The sequence below is a fragment of the Scyliorhinus torazame genome, chromosome 8, assembly GCF_047496885.1.
Source record: "Scyliorhinus torazame isolate Kashiwa2021f chromosome 8, sScyTor2.1, whole genome shotgun sequence".
Taxonomy (NCBI): domain Eukaryota; kingdom Metazoa; phylum Chordata; class Chondrichthyes; order Carcharhiniformes; family Scyliorhinidae; genus Scyliorhinus; species Scyliorhinus torazame.
The window spans coordinates 72,116,294-72,135,076 of record NC_092714.1 but is presented as its reverse complement, the minus strand read 5'-3'; the positions used below and the strand labels follow the sequence as shown (position 1 = coordinate 72,135,076).

General features: G+C 51.4%; 1 protein-coding gene across 1 annotated transcript in view; it reads left to right on the top strand.

The window, feature by feature from the left end:
- The window catches only part of dpt (dermatopontin), a 75,673-nt gene that overhangs the window by 23,915 nt on the left and 32,975 nt on the right, over nt 1–18,783 (top strand). Inside the window, exon 2 of the mRNA XM_072513814.1 lies at nt 5,722–5,847. Within this exon, the coding sequence (XP_072369915.1) occupies nt 5,722–5,847 (126 nt within the window). The remainder of the gene's footprint in view (nt 1–5,721; nt 5,848–18,783) is intronic.

The window sequence follows — 18,783 nt, the reverse complement described above, 5'->3', positions numbered from 1 at the left end:
TTCTTATTATAATCTTTCATTCTAGATGTAACTCTAATGAATTGTCACTGCTCAATTTCCTTTAACAGCCTCCCTTTAATCCTATTCGTATCATGCATTTGTATTTTTCGGCAGGCTTCTTGTATTGCACCTTCTCAAAATTTTCTGAGAATTCATAAATATAACGGCCATTGCATGTCCTTTATTTATACGGCAAGCATGAACTACCAGTGAAGGAAATTCTCAATTTCCCTCTATTAACTTAGATGAGTAGAAAGTCATGCATTTTGAGGTGTGCACATTATTCAGAGTTTCCAATATTCATTGTGTGCGGACAATGCTGTGGGCTTTAATTGGTACAAACACAAGACACATTCCCATACACACAATTAACTGCAAAAATTACAGTTTAGATCTGCGTGATCGTATCAGATCTTTGGCATGTTGGTTCATTTTCTTTTTTTTTATAAACATTTTATTGAGGTATTTATGGTTTTATAACAGTAACAGAAGAAACAGTGCACATACAAATATAAACAGTGCAAAAGCCGCCTTCCTCTCTCACAGGTCCCACCTTTTCTAACCCCCTACTCTACACTAAACTAGCCCCACAGCCCCACCCCACCCCTTTCCGCTGACGGTTAATTTTCCCTAAAGAACTCGACGAACGGCTGCCACCTCCGGGCGAACCCTAACATTGACCCTCTCAGGGCGAACTTGATTTTCTCCAGAGAGAGAAAGCTAGCCATGTCAGTAAGCCAGGTCTCCGACTTCGGGGGCTTTGAGTCCCTCTAAGCTAATAATATCCGTCTCCGGGCTACCAGAGCGGCAACGGCCAGAACGTCTGCCTCTTTCTCCTCCTGGAATCTCGGATCTTCCGACACTCCAAAAATCGCCACCTCTGGACTTGGCTCCACCCTTGTTTTCAACACCTTGGACATGACATCAGCAAACCCCTGCCAGAATCCCCTAAGCTTTGGACATGCCCAAAACATGTGAACATGGTTCGCTGGTCCTCCCGTACACCTTGCGCACCTGTCTTCCACCCCAAAGAACCCGCTCATCCAGGCCACTGTCATGTGAGCCCGGTGAATGACCTTAAACTGTATCAGGCTGAGCCTGGCACAAGTTGTGGACGTGTTGACTCTGCTCCAAGCATCCGCCCAGAGACCATCCTCAAACTCTTCTCCTAACTCTTCTTCCCATTTGTGTTTCAGCTCCTCGGTCTGTGTTTCCTCTGACCCCGTAAGCTCCTTATAACTGTCCGAAAGCTTCCCTTCTCCCACCCACACTCTGTAAACTACCCTATCCTGTATCCCCCCCTTGGTGGTAGGAGTGGGAAGGTTGAGACATGCCTGCGTAGGAAGTCTCACGCCTGCAGGTACCTAAATTCATTCCTTCCCGTCAGTTCAAATTTCACCTCCAGTTCCCTCAGGCTGGGAAAGCTCCCTTCCATAAACATAACGCCCATCCTCTCGATCCCTGCTCTCTGCCATCTCCGAAACCCTCCATCTAACCTCCCCGGGGAAAACCGGTGATTGTTGCAAATTGGAGACCAGACCGATGCTCCCTCTGCTCCCACATGTCTCCTCCATTGCCCCAGATTCTCAGAGCCGTGACCACCACGGGGCTGGTGGAGTAGCGTGCCGGCGGGAATGACAGAGTAGCTGTTACCAACGCCCCCAAACTAGTGCCCTTACAAGATGCCGCCTCTACTCGCTCCCACACCGAGCCCCCCCCACCACCCACTTCCTAATCATGGCTATATTGCCCGCCCAGTAATAATTACTAAAGTTCGGGAGTGACAGCCCGCCGTCCCCCCGGCTGCGCTCCAACATCCCCTTTTTAACTCGCGGGGTCTTACCCACCCATACAAAGCCCAAAATCACCTTGTTGACCTGTTTAAAAAAGGACCGAGAAATAAAGATGGGGAGGCACTGAAACAGAAACAGGAATCTCGGGAGAACCGTCATTTTCACTGTCTGTACCCTCCCAGCCAGTGACAGCGGGAGCACATCCCACCTCCGAAAATCCATCTTTCATTTGGTCTACTAGTCGGGCCAGATTTAGCTTGTGCAGCCGTTCCCATTCCCGCACCACCTGGATGCCTAGGTGCTGAAAGCTTCCCCCTACTACTTTAAACGGCAGCTCCCCCAATCGCCTCTCTTGCCCCCTTGCCTTGATTGCAAACATCTTGCTTTTCCCCATGTTCAATTTGTAGCCCGAAAACCAGCCAAAATCCCCCAGAATCCCCATAATTTCTTCCATCCCTTCCAATGGATCCGACACATATAAGAGCAGATCGTCCGCGTATAGCGAGACTCTGCGTTCCACCCCCCCACCGCCCCCCCACCCCCACCCCACCCCCGCGCGGATCAGTCCCCTCCAGCCCTTTGAGGCTCTCAACGCAATTGCCAGCGGTTCTATGGCCAATGCGAACAACAGCGGGAAGAGGGGGCATCCCTGCCTCATCCCCCAGTGTAGCCGAAAATAGCCCGATGTCAGCCTGTTCATCCGAACACTTGCCACGGGCACCTGATACAGCAGCCTGACCCAGTCAATGAAGCCCCGCCCAAATCCAAACCACCACAGTACCTCCCACAGATAGCCCCATTCCACCCGGTCAAATTCCTTCTCTGCGTCCATTGCGACCACTACCTCTACGTCCCTACCCTCTGGGGGCATCATGATAACATTCAACAGCCTTCTTACGTTGGCCGCCAACTGTCTCCCCTTAACAAATCCCATCTGGTTCTCCCCAATCACGTCCGGGATGCAGTCTTCAATCCTTGAGGAAAGATCTTAGCCAGCAATTTGGCATCTACATTTAGTAGGGAGATCGGTCTATAGGACCCGCGTAACTCCGGGTCCTTATCCCGCTTCAGGATCAATGAGATAGTGGCCTGTGACATCGTCGGGGGAAGCCCCCCTCTCTCCCTTGCCTCATTGAATGTCCTCATCAGCAGTGACCCCAGCATCCCAGAGAACGTTTGTAAAACTCTACGGGGTACCCATCCGGTCCCGGGGCTTTACCCGGCTGCGTGGCTTTCAGCCCATCTGCCAAGGCTTTCAACCCGATCAGGGCCCTCAGCCCTCTACCAAGCCTTCGTCAACCTTCAGGAACTTCAGCCTCCCTATAATTGCCTCATCCCCTCTCGCACAGCTGGGGGTTCCGACTCATACAACCTGCGGTAGAATTCCTCGAACGCCTTATTGACCCCAGCTGAATCTCTGACCAGGTTCCCATCCCTGTCCCTTACTTTCCCAATCTCCTTAGCTGCCTCCCGCTTTCTAAGCTGCTGCGCAAGCATTCTACTCACCCCGCCCCCCCCCAAACTGCTCCATAAACCTCTTTAGCTCCTTTGCCATTGCCGGCATCCTGCCTGCCCTTGAGCTAGATCAGTCTAGCCCTGGATTAATGACTGTGTTGATATCCCCCCCCCCCCCCTCATGGCCAGCTTATGCGAATCCAGATCCGATATCTTCCCCAACATCCTCCTTATGAACTCCACATTATCCCAATTCGGCGCAGACACATTCATGAGTACCACCGGCAGCCCTCCAGCGTCCCACTGACCATAATGTACCGACCCCCCACGTCCGCAACTATTCTTCCCACTTTGAATGACACTCTCTTATTAATCAGGATCGCAGCCCCTTTACTCTTAGAGTCCAGCCGTGAGTGGAAAATCTGTCCAACCCATCCCTTCCTTAGTCTGACCTGGTCAGTTACTCTAAGGCGCGTCTCCTGCAACATTGCCATGTCCGCCTTCAGTCTCCTCAAATGCCAAAACGCGCGTGCCCTCTTAACTGGCCATTTAACCCTCTTGCATTCCATGTGATCAGCCTGGTTGATCAGTTTCTTGCCCCGCCACCCCACCCTCTGCCAATCAGCCATCACCTTTCTTGGGCCTGTCCCCCAGGCAGCCTCCATCCCCGACCTCCCTATTGTCCCACAGCAAAAGTCCCTCTGCCGTCAGCAGAATATTTCCTCCCCCGCCAGTAACAGCACTATACAAACAGCCCCCTTCAACAAGCATAACATCTGCTCACCCCCCACTGCGCTTCTGTGAGTTAGCCCGCCCAGCTAGCTTGGTGGCCCCCGCCTATGATGCTAGACATTTTCCCACCTATTGTTCCCTCCCCCCCTCCCCCGCTCGGACCCACACATATGCAAACGTAAACAATCCCAACCCAATTGCCCAAAAGAAACACAAAGAAAATCGGAAAGAAGATCCAACATCTAGCATTCACATTTCCATCCCCCACCAGTGTAAATGCAAAAGAAGCTCGTCCGCAGACCCCAAGTCAATACAGAAGGCATTACAAGTAACGTCCAAAGACAAAAACTTTTCTTTCTCTTTTTAAAAAAAATATAACAAAAAAGAAACAATAACAAAACAAAAACCATGAACACTGCAGCAAAGATCAGTCCAAACACCTCGGTCCGCTACCAGCCCTTTCCTTCTTGCGTAGTCCATCGCTTCCTCGGGCGACTCGAAATAGAAATGTTGCTCTTCGTGGGTAACCCAGAGATGGGCCGGATACAGTAATCCAAACTTTACCTTCTTCTTAAAAAGGGTCGATTTTATCTGGTTGAACCCTGCTCTTCTCCTGGCCACGTCCGCGCTCAGATCCTGATATGTACGCAAGACGCTGTTCTCCCATTTACAGCTCTGTGTCTGCCTGGCCCACCGTAGAATGCACTCCCTGTCCAGGTACCTGTGAATCTCACCACCATTGCTTTCGGGGGGGTCACCTACACGCGGCTTCCTCGCTAGCGCTCTGTACGCAGTGTCTACCTCCAAGGGTCGGGTGAACGTCCCCTCCCCCAGTAGCTTCTCAAACATACCCACTATGTATGCCCCTGCGTCCGTTCCTTCAGATCCCTCCGGGAGACCCACGATTCTCAGATTCTGCCTGCGGGACCTGTTCTCTAGATCCGCCACCTTCTCCTGGAGCCTTTTCTGCTGGTCTCTCAACATTCCCACCTCCAACTCCACTGCAGCTCGGTGCTCCTCCTGCTCAGTCAGTGCCTTCTCCACTTTCTGGATCGCCCGATCTTGAGCATCCAGTCTGAGTTCTAGCCGCGCAATCGACTCCTTAATCGGGTCCAAGCATTCCTGTTTCTGCTTGGCGAAGCCCTCCTGTATAAACTGCATCAACTGCTCCGTCGACCGCTGGGTCGTCGAGCCAGAACTCCGGACGTCCGCCATGCTTTCTCCCTTTGCAGCCTCAGCCCAAGCCTTCTCTGTTCGCCTATTTCTTCCTTTGCGAGCACTCCTGGTCCACTTCTCCATGCACTGACGTAGGGATTCCTCGTCACAGTTGCATCCAACATCAATTTTCCACTTTAGATCTGACAGAAAATCGTGGAAAAAGGTCCAAAGTTCCGACCTGAGCGGGAGCCACCAAATCTGGGACCTACTCCTTCATAGCCGCCACCGGAAGTATTGGTTCATTTTCATCGATAATATAATGCGGACGATTCAAACAGCTAATGAAGTTTTATTAACCTTTTATTTGGATGTGATGCTATTGTCCTGTGTGTATTATGGACTATAAGGCATCACAATCAAGGGGTGCACATCAGTAGTGTTTGCCAGCCGAAAGCCATTAAATTGGTGGAACTACGTATAATGGTGACAAAAGTGCTCTTAAGCTGATGCTCAAATAACCTGCGCTCACTTACTTAAAGCATGCTTTGAAAATAATGAACATTTGATCGTTGTTTATTTTCAGGTATCAAACTTGCTCAAACAATGGTATCGTAGCAGGAATACAAAGCCAATACTTTGACGCTGTTCTGGATCGAGAATGGCAGTTCTACTGCTGCAAATACAGCAGAAGATGTCCATATGGATGCTGGTTAGTTGACAGTCATTATTTGAAATAAAGTTCCCAAACGTATGCAAATTCTGTGTTTATTTTAATATTCTCATCTCTAAATTTGTATAATATAGAGCTTTTCTATGTGTCCTTCCGAAGATATGTTATTCCTGCTGTTATCATCACTGTGTTAGATGGATATTAAAGATCCTGAGATATCGGACAGGATTCTCCGCCCAGCGATGCCAGAATTGCAAATCGCAATCAGGTGGAGAATCGGGCATCGACTGAAAAATGAGCTCGCCGCCGGGCACCAAACAGAACGCCATGCTCCGAACCTCGATGGCGGCCTGGACACGTTCCATGCCCCGCGCCGGTGTGGACATACAAAAATGTACAGTAGCACTCATTAACGTATCATAAACGGGCATGACCTGGTAGTCTCCTGCCTCCCGTGATGCTCCTCCTCTGCCAGGCAGAAGTGATGCTGGCGTGGTTCACTTGTGGCATTTAAAAACAGGGACCGGATGTCATGGCTGCTGAGAGAGAGAACGGAGGTAGGAAAAGTTTCCAAATGAACAATGATAGGCGGACATTTGTGCCACTGGTTGGAGGGCATATGCCAGGACTAGGGGCCTATTGAACCTGGGTAGGCACTTGGAGTACTCACCATGCTAACTTCTCCGCCCTTAACCCCCTGAAGACAATGGATTTTGGAATCCAACCAGGAATGATTGGCATCTGCCTGGCCTCAGCAGCCCTTGCCGATGCACTGAGGGAGGGCCCTGCAGAACAGGAGCCTACCCAGAGGAGCAGGCACCAGCCAGTGAGGGCAGGAGGGGGAGGGGCTCCTGGGGGCTGTAAGCGGTGATGGACCACCCACTGGGTAGGCTGTACCATATGGTGCCCCACATCTTTGGCCCAGTCCCCTGTCACCCCTGAGAGCAACCCCTGGGGGGTACCTCGACTGTCTTAGGGGATCTGGCCCGTGCCGACCTCCAACATCCGCACCCCACATCACCGGCCTCCCGCATGCCCCACCACCCCCCACTTGGCACACCCTCTGCACCCAGCCCAGCCCATCTCTCACACCCTTCGGATAGAAGACCAAGGCAGTTCGGAATGTCGGTGAACTGGTCTTTATTAGTTGCTGTCTGATCTACAATGAATGTGTCCCAGCCCCAAATGCCATCCTATGTGTTGCAAACTTAACTGGTGTCTACCTTTCTAACCTTACGTGGCCTAATGCTCCATCTAGTTGGGATCCCAGGCGGTGCAGCGGATGTGGAGGCAGCCTGCTGCGTATCCTGCTCTGTGACCTGGGTCCCTTTCAGTAGCCGTCCTCTGGAGTGACCAGGTCTGGATGGGCCCTGCAGTCTTCCGGGTGTCACAGGTGACATGGGGCCAGCCTGTTCTGCCCGTTGCCCATCGGATGTGCCAGGGACAGGTGGGAGGGATTCAGAGGCACTATGGTGTTCCAGCACCTCCCCTGCTGGAGTCACCGGCACGGCCCCATCACTTTCAACTCCCTTGGGGTGCCCAATGACCCCTGGGCTACTCCCTGGGATGGGGGCATGGCCGGAGCGCGCTACGGGGGCTCCGCTGTCAGCTGGCGTTGCCAATCCAGCAGGCCCACTCTTATCTCGGCCCAGGTCTCCATGCTTGTGGCTTTGGAGCACAGGAACTATGCCACATCCCTCTGGGACTGTGCCATTTCCCTCTGGGACTATGCCACGTCCCTCTGGGACTGCGCCTGTCCCTCTGGGACTGTGCCACGTCAATCAGTGACCGTGCCAGTCCCTCTGTGACTGGATCATGTCAGCCAGCACCAAGCCAATGCTCTCGACACCCGCAGCCATGACCCATTGTGACTGAGTTATGCTCTGGAGTGCCGCAGCAATGTCCATGTCTCCCTGGTATATGGCTGCCCGTGATATGGCTGCTCTGTCCTGTACCTCAGCCACTGCCCACACACTGTGCCCCAGATCTTCGACATTCCAACCCATGGCTGTAACCCTTGCACCCAAGGTTTCCAACGCTTACGCCACCTGTTCGGTGTTGGCCTGGGTATCACACATTGTTGGCACCGCCTCCTGCCCCTGCAGGTGGTTGGACACCTCCAGTTGCACCTGCAGACACTGGATGGTAGCTAACACCCCTCATGTAGTCCCCAGCTCTGTATCTGCATCTCCAGCATTGATGGGTCCGTCCTTTCCAGAACATAGAATATAGAATTTACCGAGACCGGTTTGGACAGCAGTTAGTCCCTGGGGTCGGGTCACCCTCCAAATGTCCATCCCCTCGGGGGTTCCTACCTCCACCTGATGTACTGCAGCATGTGTGTCGTGCGCATCAGATAGTGCCCCAGGAGTCTCTTCACTAAAGTGCCCAACCGAGGTGAGAGTCTCTGGGATGGTGCAGGGTGTTGGTGACAGCAGTGATGAGATGTCTGTGTTGTACTCGGACTGGTGCTCCGGGGTGTTGCGGGGTTGCAGCTAGGGGTGAAGTTCATGATATTGCTGGATGCCATGGAGAAGCGATGGGACACCCTGTTTCCCGGGCTGGGAAGGACCTGCCTCGTCGCCAGGTGAGTTGCGGTGTTGCAGCTGGGGGCGAGTGATACCCCCGACAAGATAAGACGCATGGTGAGATGGCGGGTAGGTGTGATGTGGAGGGGAGGAATTACTCACATGCCAGAGGGACATCGTAACCCATTGGGGGCTTACTTGTTTATACCATGCTGACCTCCGCCTCTGCGACTGCCCGTTATCCCACCCGCTGACCAGGTCCATCGCCCTCTACTCTACAACAGTGAGGGGCCGGAGGTCCGGTGGGCCCCATCTGGTCTTCTCCTGCTCCCAGCGGATGTGGGCTGACTTCTCCTGGGGAGAGAGATAATGCAGTGTGACACATTCGGATGCGGGCAGCACGGGGGGTCCATGGCTAGTGGCCTGTGTGTGCAGGGCACCCGGCCATGGAGGGCAGCATAGGTATTGGCATGTGATGCAGGGTGGGGTGCACATGGACTGCCGGCAGGTGGGGTTCGATCACCCTTTAGGAGGGGGTGGGTTACTGGAGTGTGGGACCGGGGTGGTACCAGAGACTTGGTGGTGGTGGTGTCTCACCCTGGCTGGCCTGGGGATTGACCTTCTTCACCCAGCACTGCCTTCTGGTCCACCTGCTGGGGCCCGCAGGGGATGGGGGGAGGTGATGGGTGTTGGCTGTGTGGGACTGAGGTGGTGCCGGGGCACTGGGCTGGTGATTCACTCGGGCCACCCTGAGGAGGTCATGCAGCTTGTTGCGGCCTTGCTGTCCAGTCTTCGGGTTGGGCCCACGGTGCTCACGGCCTCTGTCACCTCCGCTCAGGCCTGGTTGAGTTCGGAGTATCATAGCCTCCTTCCCAATCTGGAGATTCCCGCCTCTCATCCATGGCATCCAGCAATATCTCGAGTTCTACGTCCGCGGACCTCGGTGCTGCTCTCTGGGTGCCATCTTCTTGACTGGAATGAGAGTGTGTGGGGCTTATATGCAGCTTCAGCTTGTCAGGCTCTCGAGTGCAAATCACACAGGCGTTCGATGGAATTGCACTGGTTCCACGTGCCGCGAGTGCTGGCCCATTAGCATGTCCTGAATGGCTCCGGCAGTCACATTCCCACTGGGACCGTGAAGCACCCTCCATTCAGTCCTGGCGTCAGCACTTAGGGCGGATTCACTGTCGGCCGACGCCAAAATCGCAAAACGTGATTGGGTGAAGAATAGCCTCCGATGCGAGAATCGTGGTTGGCTCCAGTTTGACGCCAAATCGGGAACCTCCGGCACCCTGAAAATGCCGTAAATGCGTCGCTCACCACGCGGCGTTTAAGCACCGTTGGCATATCATTAGCGGGCCTGACACTCTATTCTCCGGGGCCTCTGCAATTCACCGCCACCGATGGGCCGAGTTCCCGACAGCGCGGTTCACTTGCGGTCTCAGTGGTCGGGAACCCGGCGTGGCGGCTGCGGACTTTGTCCAGCGCCACCATAGTCGGCCGGGGTCCATGCTGCTGGCCGGGGGCGGGGGGGCGAGGGGGGGGCTTCCGCGAGAGCTGGGGGGACTGGTGGGGATGGCCAGGGTGGCACTATCTGTCAGATCGGGTCCACGCATGGCCGGTGCCATGTTTTACGGCGCGACCGCTGCAGGTCATCGTCGTGCGCATGCGCGGCCATGGACCCGGCCATTCTCCAGATGTTTTTGTCGTGGGAGCCGGGGGTTTTACTTGGCGCGGCTGCTAGCCCCTCACCGGTCACAGGATTGGTGAGGGTTCGCCGCCGGTTTTTCCATTGTAAAATGCCAGAGTTCCACGCTGGCGTCGGCACTTAGCCTCCAAATCGGTGAACCCAGCCCTTAGTTTCTCAAATGGAGAATCCTGCCCACCCTTTTAGGAACAGAAGGGAATTCTCCTGGTGTTGGGCCAGCCTCTCTGTCTCAACGAACAGACTAACTGGTCATAATTCTCACTGTGGTTTCAAAATATCAGTTGCAATTTCCTGTATGATCCGCTGGTAGTGGGGGGCTTCGGCGGGGTCTGGGGGGACTGGTGGAGGATGGTCTGGGGTGGCGGGAAGGGTTACAAGGGGGCGTTTTTTGACAGGCCGGGTCCGCGCATGGCCGGCGCAATGTTGCCGGGGGCTTTACGCTGCGTGACTGCTAGCCCCCCGCCGGACGGAGGATCGGTGCGGGGGCGGCGCCGTCTTTCTGGTCCGAAGACGTAGCCGCAGGATCGGAGAATTCAGCCCTATGAGTTTACAAGGCAGAGGAGAAATCTTTTAAAAGAATCTCCATTCAAGAAAATCAAGACCCTGGCAACCAAGAAATCATCTGCCTTGGAGAAATAAAGGAAAATAAATGTCAATATTGGAATGCTAACATTGAAGTTAATGGACGTCCTATTGAATTTAAATTGGATTCAGGAGCTGGAATTCTTATCTGACTGATATGCATGGCTGAACAAATTAATTTCTACTAAACTCCAAGGTCCAGATGGAACTAGACTAAATGCTAAGGTCACCTTGATGCAACATGAAAGTACAAAGATAGGACAATTTCTGAAACAAATGTCATTCAGAATCAAGCATCCACGTTGTTGAAAAGCCTGCCTAGCGCTGAACCTACTTATTAAAGTTGATTACGTCAATGAATTTAGAAAGGAATTCCCCACACTCATCAGGGCCTTGGCTAAATTGAACACAATATCACATTCAAGACAGATGCAAAACCCATCTGTCTACTTACACCCAGCAAAGTCCCACACCTGCATCTGTAACTTCAGGAGTGAGATAGAGGTGATGCCTCAACAAGGGGTCCTTTCACTAGTCACTGAACCAACTACTGGTGCTCTGTTTGGTACCCAAACTAAAACCAAATGGCTTCAATCTAATCTGTGTTGACCTGACATACCTGAACAAGGCAATGGAATGGGAAATACATCCAATGGTACCAGTCGATGAGAACTTGGCCAAACCTATGAAAGGTTGAATCTTCACAAACTCACACTATTAGTGGATTTTGGATCTGAGGCCCAAAACTCTTAACCATGTTCAGAATGCCCTTTGGATGACTATTCCAATTGTCTGCTCTTTGACACCACATTCATCCTGGAAGTTTTTCAAAGGATGATGTCCAACATGCTAGAGGGCATTGAAGGTATCGTATGCCGCATCAATGACATTTTGATGTCATGGCTTAACGAAAGAAGAACATGACATATGGATCAGGAAAGTCTTACTGACACAGCAAGATTCTGCCTTGACACACAATGACAAATATGAGTTTTTTTCAGCCCACAGACAGGTTTCTAGGTCATATCATACAGGCAACTGAAATTATTGCATATCCAAGGAAGACAAAAGCTATAAAAGAAGTCACGTCATCCATGAATATTACTAAATTATTAAGGTTTATGTTCAACCAACTTGATTCATTCCTATCTCAGTTAGCCCAGATAAATGAAGACCAGGCATGGTGCTGGGTCAAGCATCAGGAGCAATCATTTTAACAAATTAAAATTATGTTAACATCCTCAAAGGTCCTAGCCCTCTGCAGCGCCAGGGTGTCCAGGCGCTGGGTGCCTGGTTGGCACTGCCAGGGATTGGGCCTGGGGGAGGCCTTTCCATATGGAGAGGAATGAGCAGGTGTTCCAGGGTACCTCCCTGAAGTTGGGGGAAGAAGGGGTGGCTGAAGAGGGGAGGGAAGATTGGGGCAGCCAGACAAAATGGTGTCCCGATCTGCGAGGAGTCTTTCCTGCTGGGCTCGCTAGCAGAAAATTATTCAAGTACCGTCTCGGCGGGGAGAAACTTGAAAATGAAATGAAAATTAAAATCGCTTATTGTCACAAGTAGGCTTCAAATGAAGTTACTGTGAAAAGCCCCGAGTCGCCACATTCCGGCACCTGTTCGGGGAGGCTGTTACTTCTTGGCATCGCAGCCACCGAGAAACACCCCTCTAAACCCGCCCAAAACTGGACAAAGATTTTTTTCCGTTGAATAGCCCCTAGTCCTTCACCAATACCTGCCGATTACTCAATAATAATAATCTTTATTATTGTCGCAAGCAGACTTACATTAACACTGCAATGAGAAAAACCCACTGCAATGAAGTTACTGTGAAAATCCCCTCATCGCCACATTTTGGCATCTGTTCAGGTACACTGAGCGAGAATTCAGAATGTCCAATTCACCTAAAGCACGTCTTTCGGGACTTGTGGGAGGAAACCGGAGCGCCCGGAAGAAACTCACGCAGACACGGGGAGAACGTGCAGACTCCTCATAGCCTCCACCCAAGCCGGGAATCGAACTTGGGAACCTGGCACTATGAAGCAACAGTGCTAACCACTGTGCTACTGTGCCACCCCATAGGAAGATAAAATATTCAAGGAGGAGGTTGAAGCCTTCATGACCTTAACCACTCAATGCTAGCCAGCAACAGAGCAGAAATGTCAAGAATTTCATGAGGCTCAAAAGCAGGAGGAAGAGTACATCCATGTTTGCATATACTGCATGGATGGATGGTCACAGTGTATTCCAAGCAACCCAGTCTTGAGACAATGCTTTGAGAAATGTCACCACATTAGCATTGTCAATGACCCCTTGGACGATTGGTGGTAGAAGAAGCTCTCTGTCTGGAGGTCCTCCAGAAGATTCACTGTGAATATCTTGGTATTAGTGACTATTGAGCGAGAGCACCACAGGGCCCCGACGGGAATTTCATAATCAGCGATCGGACGCAGAATCTCTTTTAATGATGGAATCGGAGGTGGCGCCTGTTGAAGCAGGTTTTGCATGCACTGCCCCCTCTGAAACAGCGTCATTACGGCGCAAGCAGTTGGGACGGCCACAGGACATCACCCGAAGGCCCTCCCCCGATACTCCGCCACCCCACCCCCCCCCCCCCCCCGATGGGCCGAGTTCACGATGGTGTGGTCCCAGCCGTGCGGGAATCCGGCGTGGTGGCTGCAGACTGTATCCAGCGCCGCCATAGTCAGGTGTGAACCGTGCTGCTGGCCCGGGGGGAGGGGGGCATCCGTGAGGGCTGGGGGGACTGGTGGGGGGTGGCCAGGGGGACACACTATCTGGCAGGTCAGGTCCGCACCCGTACGTGCCATGTTGTACAGCGCAACCGCTGCAGGTCGTTGCCGTCCTCCAGCGCGGCCATGGCCCCGGCCATTCTCCGGCCGTGGAAGCGGGAGTTTTACGTGGCGTGGCTGCTAGTCCCTCACCAGTCCCAGCATCGGTGAGGGGGCGCCGCTGAATTTTTCCACGTAAAGCTCCATGGATCTTCCGCACTTCGCCTCAGAATCGGAGAATCTGGCCCCCGGATGAAGAGATGGACCCGAACTGTGTCATCTGCACTATTCAAAGACAGGAGCACAAAGAGCCACTGTTGCCTTCCACCTTCCCATCCACACCTTGAGAACGTCTTGGCATGGACTTGTTTGAATTTAAATTTATTTCTCATAGGAATAGACTATTATTCCCCTGGATATAGGTGCAAAGGCTACACTTATTAAGTAGTTGTTACCTACCTGAAGAAGATGTTTTTCACACATTTCCAGATTTCTGACAGTGGGCCACAATTCATCAATGTGTTTCCAATCCTTCTCAAGATAATGTGTCCACCTCATAAGTTTATTTTTAATTCATTCTATGTGAGCAATGATGGCTGGGCCAACATCTATTGTCCATCCCTAATTTCCCTTCAACGGAGTGGCTTGCGTAGCCATTTCAGAGGACGTTTCAGAGTTAACCGCATTGCTGTGGATCTGGAGTCACATGTAGACCGGACCAGGCTATTAGTGAACATGATGGGGTTTTATAACAATATCAAATTACTGCGGATGCTGGAATCTGAAACAAAAACAGAAAATACTGGAGTTCTGACAAAGAGTCATCCGGACTCAAAATGTTAGCTCCCTTTTCTCTCCACACATGCTGTCAGACCTGCTGAGATTGTCCAGCATTTTGGGTTTTTATGACAATCATCTCATTAGGGTTAATTCAGAATCCAGAATCCAAATCTCACCATCTGCTGTGGTAGGTTTCGAACCCAGGTCCCCAGAGAATTGGAGTCTCAGGACGATACCACTGTGCCACTGCCTCCCCCTGGCTGAAGTACCATCAGACTAATGAAGAGGCTGAAAGAGGAGAACATGACATAAAAGTCTTACTAAGGAAGAAAGACAACTTTGAGCTGGCTCTGCTCAGTTATCGCTCAGATATCTTTGCAGAATGGTTTGTCTTATGTGAGCTTCTAAGAACCAAGCTTCCTTCCCTTCCCCACATGTTGGTAGAAAATGCCATGGGAGAAGACCATGGTCAGGCTAGAAAAAGGGAAGAAACTCACAGAAGAAGTCAAGCTGTATTTTTAAAAGAAGACGCAGGGCTCACGACCTTCCCACTCTCAAAAGGAGAAAGACGGTATGGGTTAGAGACCAGCAGCAAGAAGGTACTGTAACAGTGAAACTTACAGCAACTGAGATTGTATCTGACCCAGACTATCTGATCCAGACACAGTCAGGCATCATTCGAGGGAATGGAGGAACTGTCTTGATTTGAATGGACAGAAAACCATTAGCTGGATGGGCTGCATGCCCTGATCCTCAGGAGAACATCACATCTGCAGAACTGCAAATGAGGGGAACTAGGCATATAAACTAAGGAACTGACTTCAGAGTGAAAGGATGCCCAATTACCTCAGAAAGAACTCTGAAATTGTTCAGGAAGACGAAGGATGAAAGCACCATGGAATCTATGCCTTTAAAAGCAGAGAATCGAGGGGGAGGTGTAGGAAGATGTATATATCTTATGGAGACAAACACTTGCGGGGAGATTAAAGGGTTAACTTTAATAATATCTACTGAGCATGTGCGTAAGGAGCTATATCTTACTGATGTTTGTCACTGTGAAAAGTACTTCAGAGAGGAGCTGTAGCTATGTTCTGTTGTTTTATAACCTTGTAAGTAAATAAAGGTATTTTGAAAGAAAGATCATTTCCTCCAGCAAGATCTCTTTCAGAATAAGAAACCACGAAATCCAAAGACAAACCCCTAATAATAGAGATGTAACCAGGTCATTCGCCTGTATGAAGCAGGAACACCATAACTAGCACGATTCCTATGCTTATGTTGTATCCATTCACTTTGTGTAAATATTGTGGGTTAGTAGCCTGGAGAGTGACTGGTTGTCCCTAGTTAGCTCCACTGATTAGAGGATGAATAAACAGTGTGCATGAAGCATACTAAAATTGCTCAGATTTGATCCTCTCTTAGCTGGTCCAGTGACTGTGATGGTACAATTAGTTTCAACATCTCTCAATTAGACAGGGTAAAAGTCAATCAGGTTTCCTGCTACTGGTGGCTATTGGGAAGAAGAGAGGACACAGCCCTGTCATAATATACAGCAGTATATCATGGTGCAGACACACACACTAACGGACACACAGCAAGACCAATCAACACACACAACACCGCAGCCAATCACCAGTTAGACAGTATAGACAGAGGGCATCAGAGTTCCCGCTCATTCGGGATGCAGCTTCTCAGAAGGACAGAGCTTACAGCTTACAGCACAGATCTTCACCATGTGCTGAGTGCATAGACTGGTTAGGACAGGCATAGGTCTTTAGTTTAATCTAACATCGTGTTAACCCACAGTGAAAGTATGTTCAACAGTTTCTAACTTAATAACATAGTGTTGCACTATTTTAAGTGTTGGTGGCCTGTATGTGTTCCACGGATCCAGAGCACCCAACACATCATGGTACCAGTAGTTGAGGGATGTTAGAACTTCTTAGACCCATCTGCAAGTGATCTGCCTTCCACCAGCATACAGCCATCCTGCAAAATGGACAGCGTCCGCCCGCCGCCGCCGCTCCACATCTCCGGTAACCTAGGGGCCAACAGGAAGATATTCAAACAACGTTACCAGCTCTACCTGGAAGCCACAGACCGGGAAGCTGCCTCAGACAACAGGAAGATCGCTCTCTTCCTATCAACGGCCGGGGAACATGCCATCCACATTTTCAATTCTCTCACCTTTGCTGATGGTGAAGATAAATCAAAATTCAAGACGGTTCTCCTTAAGTTTGACACTCACTGCAGCATAGAGGTGAATGAAAGTTTCGAGCGCTATGTATTCCAACAGCGTTTGCAGGGTAAGGATGAACCTTTCCAGTCCCTTCTCACACACCTCCGCATCCTTGCGCAGTCCTGTAATTACGGGCCCACCTCCGACTCCATGATACGCGACCAGATCGTTTTCAGTGTTCAGTCGGACCCCCTACACCAGCAGCTCCTCAAGGTAAAGCAGCTCACCCTAGCGATTGCCATCGAGACCTGCGTGCTACATGAACTCGCCACTAGTCGGCATTCCCACATCCAAGCGGCTGAAAAGGTTCCCACGAGGCAGAACGGGTCCAAGCAATCGAGCAACTCCAGGGCCTCAGCCTGGATGAGGGCGGCCATTTTGCACGCTTTTTGCGGACTCCCGCGCTTGTGCGCACCGAACGAGGGGACGGCGACGCCGCCGAACGTACTGTGCAGGCGCGCACCACGTACAACTGCACTGCGCATGCGGGTGGCGCAGCGAACGTATTGACGCTACAACGTGCGGCAACTGTGGCTCCGCCCACTTAAAGCGGTAATGTCCTGCCGAATCCCGACGATGCCTGCGATGTGGCAAACTTGGCCACTATGCTGCTTTGTGCAGATCAGCTCAGCCTGCCAACTCTCGTCGCTCCAGCCAGCCTCACAGGAATGTCCGGGCCATTCAACCCACGGTCACCGAGCCCGATTCGGACCTGCTACCCGATATTGACACCGAGGATCCGAAGGCGCCTTTTCGAGTCGGTATCATTACAAAAAACAGGGTGTCCCCGAAGCAAAGAATCCAGCCTCTGTTGGTATACAGCATCGATCCAGACGATGAGTGGTGTGCCACCCTTACGGTCAACCGGTCCCAAATACGATTCCGCCTGGACACTGGTGCCTCCGCCAATCTCATTGCGCGGTCTGACCTCCAAAGCCTTTGTGTCAAACCAGCCATCCTGCCATCAGCCTGTCAGCTATTAGATTATAATGGCAATGCCATTGCTGCCAGCGGCTCATGCCAACTTGAAGTGTGCACAGGTCATGCAAAGCCATCCTTCCCTTTGAAATCATGGGCTCCTCGAAAGCCTCCCTTCTTGGCGCGCAGGCGTGCAAGCTGTTGAACCTAGTTCAGAGAGTTCACTCTCTCTCTCCTGCTGACGCGTCTGACTTTCAGGACACTGACTTCAGGGCGCAGCTCGACGCCATTATCAACCAATACCACAACGTCTTCGAGGGCATGGGCATGGTCCCATGCACCTACAAGATTTTATTAAAACCGAATGCCACGCCTGTGGTGCACGCACCTCGCAGGGTCCCAGCACCCCTTAAGGATCACCTCAAGCAGCAGCTGCAGGATCTCCAGAACCAAGGAGTGATTTCCAAAGTCACGGAACTGACCGACTGGGTCAGTTCCATGGTATGTGTAAAAAAAACTTCCGCCGAATTAAGAATTTGCATTGATCCCAAGGTTCTAAATCGCAATATTATGAGGGAGCACTATCCGATTCCCAAGCGCGAAGAGCTCACATGTGAGATGGCTCGCGCCAAGCTCTTTACCAAACTCGACGCCTCAAAAGGATTCTGGCAAATCCAGCTCGATAAATCCAGCAGGAAACTCTGCACATTTAACACCCACTTTGGAAGATATTGTTACAACAGGATGCCGTTTGGGATGCCATGTTCCATAGGATTATGGAACAAATGATGGAAGGTATTGAAGGTGTTTGCGTCTATGTCGATGACATAATCATTTGGTCCACCACCCCGCAGGAGCATGTTAGTTGCCTCCAGCGCGTATTCAGACGTATTCATGAGCATGGCCTCCGCCTCAACAGGGCCAAATGCTCTTTTGGTCAGACAGAACTTAAGTTCCTCGGGGACCACATCTCCCAATTAGGTGTGCAGCCGGATGCGGACAAGGTAGCTGTCATCACAGCTATGAAAACACCAGAGGACAAGAAGGCGGTCCTCCGATTTCTGGGCATGGTCAATTTTTTAGGGAAATTCATCCCTAACATCGCCTCTCGTACCACGGCTCTCAGGAACCTGGTCAGGAAGACGACAGACTTCCAATGGCTCCCTGCCCACGAGTGCGAATGGAGAGAACTCAAGGCAAAACTGACCACGGCCCCGGTCTTAGCTTTCTTTGATCCAGCAAAGGAGACCAGAATTTCGACCGATGCCAGTCAATCCGGCATTGGGGCAGTGCTCCTTCAACGTGATGAGGCCTCATCATGGGCCTCCATTGAATATGCGTCACGTGCGATGACCCCCACGGAGCAGCACTACGCGAAGATAGAAAAGGAGTGCCTGGGCCTTCTGATCGGTGTTGTTAAGTTTCACGATTATGTCT